The sequence below is a fragment of the Oncorhynchus kisutch genome, linkage group LG28 (assembly GCF_002021735.2).
Source record: "Oncorhynchus kisutch isolate 150728-3 linkage group LG28, Okis_V2, whole genome shotgun sequence".
NCBI lineage: Eukaryota > Metazoa > Chordata > Actinopteri > Salmoniformes > Salmonidae > Oncorhynchus > Oncorhynchus kisutch.
In genome coordinates this window covers 6,064,074-6,079,357 of record NC_034201.2, presented here as the reverse complement: position 1 = coordinate 6,079,357, position 15,284 = coordinate 6,064,074, and the positions used below count along the sequence as shown (strand labels likewise).

Sequence of the window (15,284 nt, the reverse complement as noted above, 5' to 3'; positions counted from 1 at the left end):
GGGGCAAAGACTTTGTGTTTTCCTGGGGTCAAAATTCAGGATATCACCATGTTGCTTCCCAAGGCTGTGAGTAAGTCACCGGGGACTGATACTGTCATGGTTTATGTGGGGTCAAAGTTCAGGATATCACCAGGTTGATTCCCAAGGCTGTGAGTAAGTCTCCGGGGACTGATACTGTCATGGTTTATGTGGGGTCAAAGTTCGGGGTATCACCAGGTTGATTCCCAAGGCTGTGTGTCAGTCAACAGGGGCTGATGCTGTCATGGTTCATGTGGGGCCAAATGACATTATTAAGGGCAGCTCAGAACAGAACTGATTGGGTCTCTACTTGACACCAACAAACACCCTACCCTCTCTAAATCGTGGCATTGAACATTTCAGCAGACTGTTAGCCCTCCATAACTGGCTACGAGACTATTGCAGCTCTGTGGATGTAACATTTATTGACCATTTTGATACCTTCTGGAAACAAAGCTTGTTTTATAAGGAGGATGGGATCCACTTTCATAGCATTATAAGGCTGTGTTGAGACAATGACTTAAATACCAAAGTTTAGCTCATTTAATCCCTGCCATTGTGTCACTGAGATATCTTCCAACTCCCCTAGGATAATGTACATTTTTCTGAAGCAGGATGACAATGTAAGTAACCTAATGTATGTCCCTCTTACTGCCCTGGAAGCCTCTGCTGATCCTACAGCTATTGTATGCAGTAATCATATGCCTATGAACCAGAGTTATACTGTTAGCACTGCGGTGGTGTGCTCTAGTAGGAAGTCCCCTGTGTGCAGCTAACCCTGCACTAATAAATAACCTGAGCATTGCTACCTCTGCTAAGCTTCCCAGTAAAGCAATGAAAACAATCAAGCAACCCAGAAAAATGTTAAAAAATAGCCCGCGATAACATATGTAGCTTAAGAAACAAGGTTCACAAAATCAATAATTTGCTAGTAACAGATGACATTCATATTCTGACAATCTCTGAAACTCACTTAAATAATACAGTGGTAGCAATACATGGTTATAAGATCTACAATTAAGACAGAAATGCCAAAGGTGGAGGTGTGGCTGTTTATATTCAGAACCACATTCCTGTAAAGCTTAGATAGGATCTCATGTTAAAATACTGTTGAAGTAATATGACTACAGGTTCATCTGCCTCACCTAAAGCCTTGTGGGAACCTGCTATAGACCATCAAGTGCTAACAGTCAGTATCTGGATAACCTGTGTGAAATGCTTGATACTGTATGTGATATCAATAGAGAGGCACACTTTCTGGGAGATGTAAATATTGACTGGCTTTCATCAGGCTTCCCACTCAAGAGAAAGCTTCAAACTGTAACAAGTGCCTGCAACCTGGTTCCGGTTATCAATCTACCAGGGTAGTTACAAACAGTACAGGAATGAAATCATCAACATGTATTGATCATATATTTAATAATGCTGCAGAAATTTGTTTGAAAGCAGTATCCAGATCCATCCAATGTAGTGATCACAATATAGTAGCCACAGCTAGGAAAACCAAAGTTCCAAAGGCTGAGACTAATATTATGGATAAAAGTGTTGCAGTGATTGTATTGATTAAAAGTGTTGTCGTGATGTGAGGAATATTTGTTGGTCCGTGGTGTGTAATGACAAGCAACCAGACGCTGCACTTCACAAATTTATGAAATTGCTTATCGCAGTTACTAATAAGAACGCAGCCATTAAGAAAATGACTGTAAAAAATGTTAAATCCCCTTGGATTTATGAGGAATTGTCAAATGTTATGGTTGGATGGATGAGGCAAAAGAGATGTCAAATAGGTCTGGCTAATTGAGAAATCATGTGACTAAATTGAATTTAAAAAGAAGAAACTACTACACTATGAAACAAAGATAAACGACATAAAGATAGTAAATAGTAAAAATCTTTGGAGCAACTTAAATGACATTTTGGGAAAAGACGAATTCCGCTACATCATTTATTGAATCAGATGGCTCATTCATTACAAATCCCACTGATATTGCCAACTACTTGAATGATTTTTTAATTGGCAAGATTAGCAAACTTAGGCATGACATGCCAGCAACAAACGCTGGCACAACACATCCAAGTATATCTGACCAAATTATGAAAGACAAGCATTGTAATTTTTATTTCCGTAAAGTAAGTATGGAAGAGATGAAAAAACTATTGTCTATCAACAATGACAAGACACCGGGGACTGACAACCTGGATGGAATATTACTGAGGCTAATAGCAGACGATATTGCCACTCCTATTTGCCATATCTTCAATTTAAGCCTACTAAAAAGTGTGCGCCCTCAGGCCTGGAGGGAAGCAAAAGTTATTCCCCTACCTAAGAACAGTAAAATGACCTTAACTGGCTCAAATAGCCGACCAATCAGCCTGTTATCAACCCTTAGTAAACTTTTGGAAAAAATTGTGTTTGACCAGATACAATGCTATTTTTCAGTAAACAAATTGACAACAGACTTTCAGCATGCTTATATGGAAGGACATTCAACAAGCACAGCACTTACACAAATGACTTGTAATTACCTGAGAGAAATTAATAATAAAAAGATTGTGGGGGCTGTTTTGCTAGACTTCAGTGCAGCTTTTGACATTATAGATCATAGTCTGTTACTGGAAGAATGTATGTGTTATGGCTTTACACTCCCTGCTATATTGTGGATAGAGTTACCTGTCTAACAGAACACAGATTCTTTAATGGAAGCCTCTCCAACAAAATCCAGGTAGAATCAGGAATTCCCCAAGGCAGCTGTCTAGGCCCCTTACTTTTTTCAATCTTTACTAACGACATGCCTCTGGCTTTGAGTAAAGCCAGTGTGTTCATGTATGCGGATGACTCAACACTATATACGTCAGCTACCACAGCAACACTTAACAAAGAGCTGCAGTTAGCTTCAGAATGGGTGGCAAGGAATAAGTTAGTCCTAAATATTCGAACAACTAAAAGCATTGTATTTGGGACAAATCATTCACTAAACCCTGAACCTTAACTAAATCTTGTAATGAAGAATGTGGAAATTAAGCAAGTTTTTTTTATTTTTTTTATTTTACCTTTATTTAACCAGGCAAGTCAGTTAAGAACAAATTCTTATTTTCAATGACGGCCTGGGAACAGTGGGTTAACTGCCTGTTCAGGGGCAGAACGACAGATTTGTACCTTGTCAGCTCGGGAGTTTGAACTCGCAACCTTCAGGTTACTAGTCCAACGCTCTAACCACTAGGCTACCCTGCCGCCCCAAGTTGAGGGAACTAAACTGCTTGGAGTAACCCTGGATTGTAAATGGTCAAAACATATTGATACAATAGTAGCTAGGATGGGGAGAAGTCTGTCTGTAATTAAGCGCTGCATTCTTTTTTTTTTTATTGTAAAAAAATAAAAACATTTTACATTTTTTCTCCCCAATTTCGTGGGATCCAATTGTTAGTAGCTACCATCTTGTCTCATCGCTACAACTCCCGTATCGGCTCGGGGAGACGACGGTTGAAAGTCATGCGTCCTCTGATACACAACCCAACCAAGCCGCACTGCTTCTTAACACAGCGCGCATCCAACCCGGAAGCCAGCCGCACCAATGTGTCGGAGGAAACACCGTTCACCTGGCAACCTTGGTTAGCGTGCACTGCACCCGGGCACACCACAGGAGTCGCTGGTGCGCGATGAGACAAGGATATCTCTACCGGCCAATCCCTCCCTAACCCGGACAACTCTATGCCAATTGTGCGTCGCCCCACGGACCTCCTGGTCGCGGCCGGTTATGACAGAGCCTGGGCGCGAACCCAGAGTCTCTGGTGGCACCCGGGAGGCCCCCAAGCCCTGCATTAGTAACAGCACTATCAACAGGGCATGTCCTACAGGCCCTAGTTTTGTCGCACCTGGACTACTGTTCAGTCGTGTGGTCAGGTGCCACAAAGAGGGAATTAGGAAAATTGCAATTGTCTCAGAACAGGGCAGCACGGCTGGCCCTTGGATATACACAGAGAGCTAACATTAATGATATGCATGTCAATCTCTCCTGGCTCAAAGTGGAGGAGAGAGTGACTTCATCACCACTTGTATTTATGAGAGGTATTGACATGTTAAATGCACCGAGCTGTCTGTCTAAACTACTGGCACACAGCTCAGACACCCACTCTTCACAGTCCCCAAGTCCAAAACAGACTATGGGAGGCACACAGTACTACATTGAGCCATGACTACATGGAACTCTATCACACATCAAGTAACTCATGCCAGCAGTAAAATATGATTTAAAAACCAGATAAAAATACGCTGTATGGAACAGCGGGGACTGTGAAGCATCACAAACATGGACACATGCATACAAACACACGATAACATACGCACTATACAAAAACATGTACACATGGATTTTGTTTTATAGATAAGTGGTATTAGAGTTGAGGCCTGGGGGGCACACATGCACACATGTTGTGAAATCTGTTAATGATGCATTGCAATGTTTTTCAAATGTATAACTGCCTTAATTTTGCTAGACCCCAGAAAGAATAGCTACTGCGTTGGCAGCAGCTAATGGCAATCCATAATAAATACAAATACTAGAAACCTGAGTTGAAGACACATTTCTCTCACCCCGGTGATGCTACATGAGGCCGAGCCACTTCCACATACCCTCCAGTGTTCCTATTGTGATGCTAAATGGTATCACTGGTGAGAAACTGCAGGTAGTGATTTAACAAAAGACAAGTAGTCTTTCCAGCCATTACCTACTCTCTTAGCCCTGCTGACACTCATAACATGAACAGGTAATGCCATCTCATTGAAACAAAGTGCGTAAGCTACTCGCAGGCAGACACAGACCCACATACAGGCCTGCCAACAACAGAAAAAAAATGACTGATACTGAATACATTGGCAGTAGCCTAAAGCACACCACAGGACGTTTCTCAGAGGTAAGCCACATGCTTGCAGCTCAACTTCACAAGGCAGCTCCCTATTAGTTCATTCACAGCAACAACAAAAACACACCAACATATCTGAGACTTGCCCGATGTGTCTGCCTTTAGAAAGACCAAATGGGTAGGTTTCAAAGAAACGTGTTTGTAGACTTATTTCATAAGCAGATAACAATACTTTTTTTTGCAACAAAAATAAAGTTACACAGCCTCCAGTCACACAGACCCTGTATGTGAAGATGTAGCAGGAGAGGCAAGCAGAAGAGGTAGGGAGGAATGAAATGAGTACCTGTACTCGGCTTTGGTCTATGGTCTTCTTTCTCCTCGCGTTCCTTCCAACGCCGTACCTGCTCCTGTCTCATCTTCAGGAACAAGGTCTTCTTCTGGTCCTCGCTCAGGGCCTCTAGCACATCAGGATCGATGTACATGTCCTTGAGTATCTGCTGCAGCATGGTGGCGGCGGGATGGAGGTGGAGGGGTAAGGCGGTAAGGGCTGTTCCGGCAGGTTGCCCAGTCTAGCAGGGTGTGGATAGGTACTGTCCGGACTCCTTGGGTCGACAGTTTCCTGAAGACGTGTTGGCTTCTAAACAAGCTTCATGAGGAGAAGGAGAAGATAGAGGCTCCTCTGTCACATACACAAGCTGTAGACAGCTTCCTCTGACGTCCTCTGCACTGACACTCCCTCCTCCCTCCACACACACACACACACACACGTCAGTCGTCCTCAGTCCTCATCAGGCAGCCATGGCAGGGTGAATCTGCATCAGGGAAAATTACACATCACAACCTCTGTCAGCACTGTAGATGACTGGCACTCCCTGCTGTATGCTAATCATGCTGCTGTTAAGTGCTCCTAGCCACTTGTCCTTCCTTGTCTTTTGATTTATTTTCTTACTTTTTCCCCTTTGCCTCTTCTCCTCTTAAGATGCAACTGCTCATTGCCTTCTTTTTCAATGCATAGTAAATCACAGCGATCTCCTTTCCCTTCTTCAGACGAATGAGTTCAAACCCTGGCTTCCTCACCCAAGCCATGGGCAGGGCTCTGAGAGAGACTGTCTGGCCCTGGATGGGAGGAGATTCCAAAGGAATGGGGCATTTTTTTCTGCCGTCAGTAACCCCCCCCCCCCCACCCCCCTTTCCAACCGCCCTTCTTTTTTGTCTTCTTCTTCCAAACTCCCATGAGATGGCTGCTCCATTTTAACACGGACGTTGTTGGGCTGTAACCAAAATGCAGGGTCACATCCCAGGACAGCGTGAGTAGAACGCTACTCTAGCAGAGGGGCTGAAAGGACTTCACTAGGCATGCTAGTCATATTAACAATGGAAACAGCACAATCAACATTTGCAGGGAGACAAAGGTAGACTGAGAACTGTCACTGCTGGGAAACAGATTGGTTTAAACTCAACACTTGGTGGTGGGGGGAAGAAAATACAAAAAAAAAGAGAAGCGAGTGAGTCAGTGATAGAGAATTCGGTAGAACGTGTGCGAGAAAGGATGTGTTGTTTAAGGAGGATGTACTCACAGTGGGGGTGCAGACGCTCCACGGCAGAGTAACTACTCGGGAGAGTGAGTGTGCTTGTGTGTCCTCCTCCTTGCCTTTGTGTAGGACTGAGCTGATGACATCACAGCATTCCATGAACTGTCTCTCACTCTATCTCCCGCTCTGTAAGACACACACAATAATTATCTTGGTGGTAGGGGGGGGGGGGGGAGTCAGGAAACAGAGCTCAGCCAAGCTAGCTGGAAAAGAAGTAACAGCATCCTGTTGAACAGAAATAGAGAGATCAAAACCAGCTGCTGTTAGAAAACCATGTTTCTATTGCCTGGATTGTGCAATTTGATTGCTATTCAAAAATATTTTTTATTGATTTTTCTAACAATCCAATTGCACATTTTGCTTTTACTTGTCACATTTCTCCTCCGCAAACTATCTCCTCTTTTCTTATTTTTCAAAAGCTCTAGCACTCCACCTCCCCTGAATACATAGCTCCTCCCCCCATAAAAGTATAGTCCTCTTCAGACCATATTTGTCCCCTTAATCCCATATAATCCCTCTATCACTTTCTCAAAAACCAAACTAACCAACGAAACACTAACATATAGAAAAAGATAAATCGACAGTTGTTTTCTTCAGAGATGCCAATATCAAGCTTACACAATTGCCCCACTTCCAAGTTTCAAATTCAAGTGAATAGCACTCTCTGGTGGTCAAACACTTTGGCCTGTAAATGAAGGTATTTTTTTTCTCCCAAAAATGTCTTTATCCATAACTGCAATTTGTCTAATTTAGTCTCATCAGATCAGTAAAATTATATGGATAGGTTTAAGCCACAAAAAAAATAGATTTCGAAAACAATGATGATACCATTTAAATACAAACAACGGGAATTGTCCAGTAGGCTTACAGCCAGTCTACTATAAACCACTCCTGTACCTGCGTTGATGTAAAGAGCTGCTGTTTCCCATATACTGAAGTCATTGTTCGCGTTACCCTGCTCAGACGTTGCATGCATCAACCAATGGTTGCGTGCCGCGTCATCGACTGAAACTCGACTCACTACATACTGGTCTTGACGAGAAGGGGAAAAAATGAGTACATGTGTAGTTAAGATGGAATGTCGCCTTGTAAAAGTCCAGAAGCAAAAGTATGTCACAGGCACTCTTAATATTTGCCCCGAAAACCGGACCATCTGGTTGTTGGAGACTTGGCAGAGGCTATCGACCGACAGATTTCTATAATGTGTGGTTAGCTGATACGTAAAATACCTATCAGGCGTAATGAAATCTGGCAGACATCAGCAAGGAACGTGCCCAGTGTCTTTCTGGATGCATCACTCCTCAAGGTCCATCACAGCACAACATATTGCTTTAACCAATTGCACCATCTGCTGGTTGTAGCCTATTTGAAAAGACTACAAGGACGATGGTTTTCATTTAATTTTTTTTACAGTTAAGAATAAATTGTTACTTATAATGACGACCTACCGGGGAACAGTGGGTTGGTTAGCTGCCTTGTTCAGGGGCAGAACAAGGTATCTTGTAAACTCGGGGATTCGACCCGGCAACCTTCCGGTTTACTGGCCCGACGCTCTAACCACTGCGCTACCTGCCGCCCCAAAATAGCACTTCAAAAATCAGAGAAGGAATGGTTTAAAATTACATGTTTTCAGGAGCCGGTTTAATGCCGCCCTCTTCTCTCACCCCCAAAGGCTTTCAGGTGTAGCATCCTCCTCATCAAAGTAATTTCTGCATTCATTGTTCAAGACAACTGAGAACTTGGATATCTCCGACATTTGATTTCAATATGTTCACGACAACTGGGAACTCTGATAAAAAAGAAGCACTGAGTGGGGGAAAAAAAGTTTTGAATGGGTCATCCAACTCGGTATTCCAAGTCGGAAACTAGGGGATCAACCCGTGTCACGTTCACATCTTGTCATTGTGATCGGAGGAAATACTTGTTTAGTTAAGAGGAACGACTTGGAGCGGTCATGTGCTTGGAAGGAACGCAAGAACCATTCACACTATTGACAGACGAATCCGCGGCCATTTTCATTGGTGTGTGTGACGTCAGAGTTCAGCGTGTGGGAAAGATTGGAGTCTTGCAGTCCCCTAAATGCAGTGGTGTAAAGTACTTAAGTAAAACAACTTGAAAGTACTACTTAATGTGTTTTTTTGGTGTATCTATACTTTAATTTACCATTTATATTTTTACAACTTTTACTTTACTACATTCCTAAAGAAAACGATGTACTTTTTACGCCATACATTTTCCCTGACACCCAAAAGTACTTGTTACATTTGGAATGTTTAGCAAGAAAAAATTGTCTAATTCACACACTTATCGAGAGAACATCCCAGGTCATCCCTACTGCCTCTGATCTGGCGGACTCGCTAAACACATGCTTCGTTTATAAATTATGTCTGAGAGTTGGAGCGTGCCCCTGGCTATGAGTTTGGAATTTGAAATTATTTATACTTTTCCTTTTGATATTTAAGTATATTTTAGCAATTACATTTACTTTTGATACGGAAGTATATTTAAAACCAAGTACTGGACTTTTACTCAAGTTGGATTTTACTGGGTGACTTTTGCTTTTACTTGAGTCATTTTCTATTAAGGTATCGTTAGTTTTAGTTTTACTCAAGTATGACATTTGGGTACTTTTTTCACCACGGCCATAATGCAGGCGCCTGTCATCTCACACCTAGCCTACGTCAAAAACATTTTTAATGTTGACAGTAACCATCCCTTTTCATTTCCACGTGTAGCAAGCGAAGTGTTTGTTGTCCAATCTACACCTTAGTAGATGAGTCAGACAGACAATATTTCTCAGAGGGGCCGGCGGCAGCCCTCTTCAGCTTCCTCACCTAATTGGCTATCACGTTCAAAAAAGTTAGGTGAATCAGGTCGGACTGGGATGGAGAGTGAGTGTGTTGTTCAAGATGGATAAACAAAAGGCAAGACCAAGTGGTGCACAAAAAACGCCGAAAGAATCGGATCAATCTTGTGCCAAATCACATCAGCAAAGCTACCACCTCCTTCGACTAACGAAACACCATGGCAGGTGGAAACGAGTAGGCCTACTTATGTAGAAACTAGTACTAGCAGCCTCCCAGTCCCAACAGAGACCTCACTGCCCGGGCCCCGTAATGACAGTGGCTTTGCTCCTCTTCCTCCCCTCGAGAATAGTGACAGAGATCGACTCCCCTTCTGTGAACATTGGTAAGTCTACGAGTGATGAGACGGATAGCCGACAGCGTGGCTATCCGTGTCATATAAATAGTCTACCAGCTAAATACTGGATATAGATATAGATAGGCTAGACTGCATTGTCTGTCAAATGAAACAATCAGTTGTGTTGATTGTGGACTGATTGTGGATTATATTATTTGGCATCAAGGCTGGTTTTAGACCACACATACTTTCTATCCAAGCTGCGATAGAGCGCGAGGACCGCCAAGGTAGGCTATAGGCTTAAATATATATACATATTAGTTACTGATTAGTATGCTGTTGCATGGAAAATTCATTTTACAATGTGCAATTTTTAAATGTCCCACTTTAATTACTGAACAAGTTAATACATTATTACCGCCAGACAGCATTAGAAATAGCAGTTTTGCGAAATCATAGGCCTTATAGCTTCTTGAAACATAAATGTTAGGCTTATGAGAAAATGACGAGAAAACTAAAAATGAACATGTTTCCATTGAAGCAAAGATGTAGGCTACTACATGCACTAGCACCACATAATCTGATAGCCCATCGATAGGCAGCCGTGTAAAATTGCAATTTCAGAACCATGGACAGGGATCGGTAGCCAATACCCTGTGAGTGGCTAACGGATTATATTTTAGAAGGATTTTGCGGCAGTACAGATGCCACATCAGTGGGACCAGAGATTATAACCAAGTTTCATAGTTGGAATTCAAATTTCAAATGCGTTCAAGTGCATTTGTACCAATAGGACGGTCGTATTTAGGATTTCCCGACATGACGTGAATGCGGCAGTAGAGCTCTGACTTCTCCGACCTTGAATTTAATTTTACCTTTATTTAACTAGGCAAATCAGTTAAGAACAAATTCTTATTTTCAATGACGGCCTAGGAACAGTGAGTTAACTGCCTGTTCAGGGGCAGAACGACAGATTTGTACCTTGTCAGCTCGGGGGTTTGAACTTGCAACCTTCCGGTTACTAGTCCAATGCCCTAACCACTAGGCTATCCTGCCGCCCCGAATATCACTGACGTCACGATTTGACCTCGTTGTTTTTCTGGTTCCCAGTTGTCTTGAAAGCACAATTTGTCCCCTGTTTGCGCATTGGCAGCAGTGTCTGGTCTATGAGATTATTAGCAAGCAATCAATCACATTTCTTAGGACCTTCACAAAGATAGTATAACTTCTATAGACCTTATATTTTGAAAGGAAAGCCTCTTTAAAAAGGAGTGCAGAGGTCATTATATTGGGCAACTAAAAAGTTTGTGGTTATCTAATTGACTATGGTGCGCCAAATTTCAAAACTCAGCCGACCACGTTTGGAGTGAATCGGATTAATCAGGATTAATCCACAATTAATCGTGTAAATGTTCATTATATGCCAGAATGTCGAATAAAATTACATTTAAACATACTGTACTGGTTGTCTGTGAGGTTTGTTCTTCAGCTCCTCGAAATTTGAGACATTTAATCCTAGTAAAAATCCCCTGTTTTAGGTGAGTTAGGATCACCACTTTATTTTAAGAATGTGAAATGTCAGAATAATAGTCGAGAGAACAATTTATTTCATATTTTATTTCTTTCATCACATTCCCAGTGGGTCAGAAGTATACATACACTCAATTAGTATTTAGTAGCATTGCCTTTCAATTGTTTAACTTGACTCAAATGTTTCGGGTAGCTTTCCACAAGCTTCAACCATAAGTTGGTTGACTTGTGGCCCATTCCTCCTGACAGAGCTGGTGTAACTGAGTCAGGTTTGTAGGCCTCCTTGCTCGCACATGCTTATTCAGTTCTGCCCACACATTTTCTATAGGATTTAGGACAGGGCTTTGTGATGGCCACTCCAATACCTTGACTTTGTTGTCCTTAAGCCATTTTGCCACAACTTTGGAAGTATGCTTGGGGTCATTGTCCATTTGGAAGACCTATTTATGACCAAGCTTTAACTTTAACTGATGTCTTGAGATGTTGCTTCAATATATCCACATAATTTCCCTCCCCCATTATGCCATCTATTTTGTGAAGTGCACCAGTCCCTCCTGCAGCAAATCACCCCCTCAACATGATGCTGCCACCCCCGTGCTTCACGGTTGGGATGGTGTTCTTCAGCTTGCAAGCCTCCCCCTTTTGCAGTTGCAAACCGTATTCTGGATTTTTTATGGCGGTTTTGGAGCAGTGGCTTCTTCCTTGCTGAGCGGCCTTTAAGGTTATGTCGATATAGGACTCGTTTTACTGTGGATATAGATACTTTTGTACCTGTTTCCTACAGTATCTTCACAAGGTCTTTTGCTGTTGTTCTGGGATAGATTTGGACTTTTCGCAACAAGGAACGTTCATTTCTAGGAAACAGAACGCGTCTCCTTCCTGAGCGGTATGACAGCTGCGTGGTCCCATGGTGTTTATACTTGCGTACAATTGTTTGTACAGATGAACTTGGCACCTTCAGACATTTGGAAATTGCTCCAAAGGAATAACCAGACTTGTGGAGGTCTACAATTTTGTTTCTGAGGTCTTGGCTGATTTCTTTTGATTTTCCCATGATGTCAAGCAAAGAGGCACTGAGTTTGAAGGTAGGCCTTGAAATACATCCACATGTACACCTCCAATTGACTCGAATTATGTCAATTAGCCTATCAGAAGCTTCTAAAACCATGACATCATTTTCAGGAATATTCCAAGCTGTTTAGAGGCACAGTCAACTTGGTGCATGTAAACACTGGAATTGTGATACAGTGAATTATAAGTTTAAAAAATAATCTGTTAGTAAACAATTGTTGGAAAAATTACTTGTGTCATGCACAAAGTAGATGTCCTAACCGACTTGCCAAAACCATAGTTTGTTAACAAGAAATTTGTGGAGTGGTTGAAAAACGAGTTTTAATGACTCCAACCTAAGTGTATGTAAACTTCCGACTTCAACTGTATATGGTTCGGTTATAGGCACCAAGGTAAAGTTTCGTTTTATATTGGATATATTGGGGTTCTCTTGTCAATAGCTATTTAACCAAGCATTCCATGATAATGAAAATGGTAGATTCTGGATGAGAGGAGGATGGCGAACAGTCAACACATTTTTGGGTGAATTTTAGATTTTTTTTTAGAAGATTGAAATCTGAATAAAAAAATGAATAAGTGACAAATTCTCCATCCTCCGCTGATTCCCTAGACCCATAATGGATTAAAGGAGCATTACGCTCAGGATCCCTCATCCTTGACCCACCCACCCACCCACCCACCCACCCACCCACCCACCCACACACACACACACACACACACACACACACACACACACACACACACACACACACACACACACACACACACACACAGACACACACACACACACACACACACACACACACACACACACACACAGACACACACACACACACACACACACACACACACACACACACTCCTCTGTCCCATGCACACTTCCCAAATCTTGGAATCTCCCTGTTACACACTGCTGCAACATGGCCATAAACATGGCACCTGTAACACCTATCTGCACACTTCATGCTACCAAAGAGATCACTCCTTTCAATGGCGCCCTGTTCCGAAGAGCAAAGCAAGAAACAGATCTTGAGCCAAGTCGCGTGACAGAGAGCGCCCGATCCCTCTGGTCAGAGGAAACACAAACAAATATCACAAGGCCACTACGAGTTACCCTCGCTCATTCAACTGCACCCAACTCCTTACTCACCCACCCTGAAACCATAAATGGATCCGCCAAAAGACAAGGATCCATTTTCTCCCAAAACGTCACTCCTCCTACTCCTCTTTATCCTGTCCATCAATACAAGGCTCAGACTCCGTGCTCTTCGCCACACCTTCCACTTCGATTAAAATCGTCCTCGTTCACTTCCATTTCCCTTCCAGAAGTCAGTCTGGCGTACTTCTTACGCTTTTCTACAGTTTTCTTCGACACCCCATCTCCCTTTATATCTCAATTGTCCTCAATTTTGAACTCTTCTTTCCTCACTCTCTTTGACACCTTTTTATTTTTCCTATTCCATTTCCATATTTCCTATTTTTCCTATTCCATTCCACACGTTCGAAACAGAAGGCTGTGTCCTCCAGCTTAGGTAGAGGCAGTGCGTCTCCACACTCATAACAGAAGTTCCTGTCGTTCCCACTTGTTTCGTAGCCTTTTCCCAGTCGCTCAACACCGACTGACCTGAAGCCATTTCGTCTATCAACCATCACCTTCTCTGATTAATTTTACTATACGTATTTTTACATTATGGTGCCAGTGCCAAGGATAATGATGACAAAACTGTTGATTTCACCAAAGTTCTGTCTATTTACAGAGATGTGCGTGGTTATCAAAACGTCACACCAGTGTAAGCCTACACGAAACCCAGCGCTTATTTTAAGTGTTTAAAAAAAATCCTCTATAGGAAAAACGCATAGTGGAAAAATGCTTGGAACCATTTCCTTGTTTGACCGCTAGGTTCTATGAGTTTTATGAGTCATACTGTGGCCTTCTATAAGATAGCCCTATGGGGTATAGTTAGGATCATCAGTAAATTACACAATGTACAGTGCATTCGGAAAGTATCCAGACCCCTTGAGTTTTCCACATTTTGTTACATTACAGCCTTATTCTAAAATTGATGAAGCAAATTTTCCCCTCATCAATCTACGCACAATACCTCATAATTACAGAGCAAAAAAACAGAAATACCTTATTTACGTACGTTTTCAGAACCTTTGCTGTGAGACTCGAAACTGAGCTCAGGTGCATCTTTTTTCCATTGATCATCCTTGAGATGCTTCTTCAACTTGATTGGAGTCCACCATTGGTAAATTCAATTGATTGGACATGATTTGGAAAGGCACACACCTGTCTATGTAAGGTCCCACAGTTGACAGTGCATGTCAGAGCAAAAACCAAGCCATGAGGTTGAATGAATTGTCCGTAGAGCTCCGAGACAGGATTGTGTCGAGGCACAGATCTGGGGAAGGGTACCAAAACATTTCGGCGGCATTGAAGGTCCTCAAGAACACAGTGGCCTCCATGATTTTTAAATGGAAGAAGTTTGGAACCACCAAGACTCTTCCAAGAGCTGGCTGCCCGGCCAACCTGAGCGATCGGGGGAGAAGGGCCGTGTTCAGGGAGGTTACCAAGAAGCCGATGGTCACTCTGATAGAGCTCTAGAGTTCCTATCTGGAGATGAGAGAACCTTCCAGAAGGACAACCATCTCTGCAGCACTCCACCAATCAGGCCTTTATGATAGTGGCCAGACGGAAGCCACTCTTCAGTAAAAGGCACATGACAGGCCTCTTGAAGTTTGCCAAAAGACACCTAAAGGACCATTCTGACTATGAGAAACAAGATTCTCTGGTCTGTTGAAACCAAGATTGAACTCTTGGGCCTGAATGCCAAGTGTCACGTCTGGAGGAAGCCTGGCACCATCCCTATGGTGATGCTTGGTGGTGGCAGCATCATGCTGTGGGAATGTTTTTCAGCGGCAGGGACTGAGGGACTAGTCAGGATTGGCAGATGAACGGAGCAAAGTTGAGAGATCTTTTATGAAAACCTGCTCCAGAGCTCTCAGGACCTCAGACTGGTGTGAAGGTTCACCTTCCAATAAAACAACGAACATAAGCGCACAGCCAAG

General features: G+C 42.7%; 1 protein-coding gene across 6 annotated transcripts in view; it reads right to left on the bottom strand.

The window, feature by feature from the left end:
- Positions 1-8,522, bottom strand: part of LOC109872979 (putative uncharacterized protein DDB_G0290521) — a 32,532-nt gene extending 24,010 nt beyond the window's left edge. The window contains exons 1-3 of one of the 6 annotated variants that reach the window (XM_031807889.1): positions 8,094-8,522; positions 6,456-6,596; positions 5,222-5,524 (exon numbers count right to left, since the gene is read on the bottom strand). In XM_031807889.1, coding sequence (XP_031663749.1) covers positions 5,222-5,384 — 163 coding nt within the window. In that variant the 5' untranslated portion in view covers positions 5,385-5,524; positions 6,456-6,596; positions 8,094-8,522. Of the gene's footprint in view, positions 1-5,221; positions 5,691-5,827; positions 6,027-6,455; positions 6,597-7,367; positions 7,796-7,918 lie in introns of those variants that run through there. The other 5 variants (XM_031807883.1, XM_031807884.1, XM_031807887.1 and 2 more) reach the window with 5 other exon arrangements.
- Positions 8,523-15,284: the final 6,762 nt, after the last annotated feature.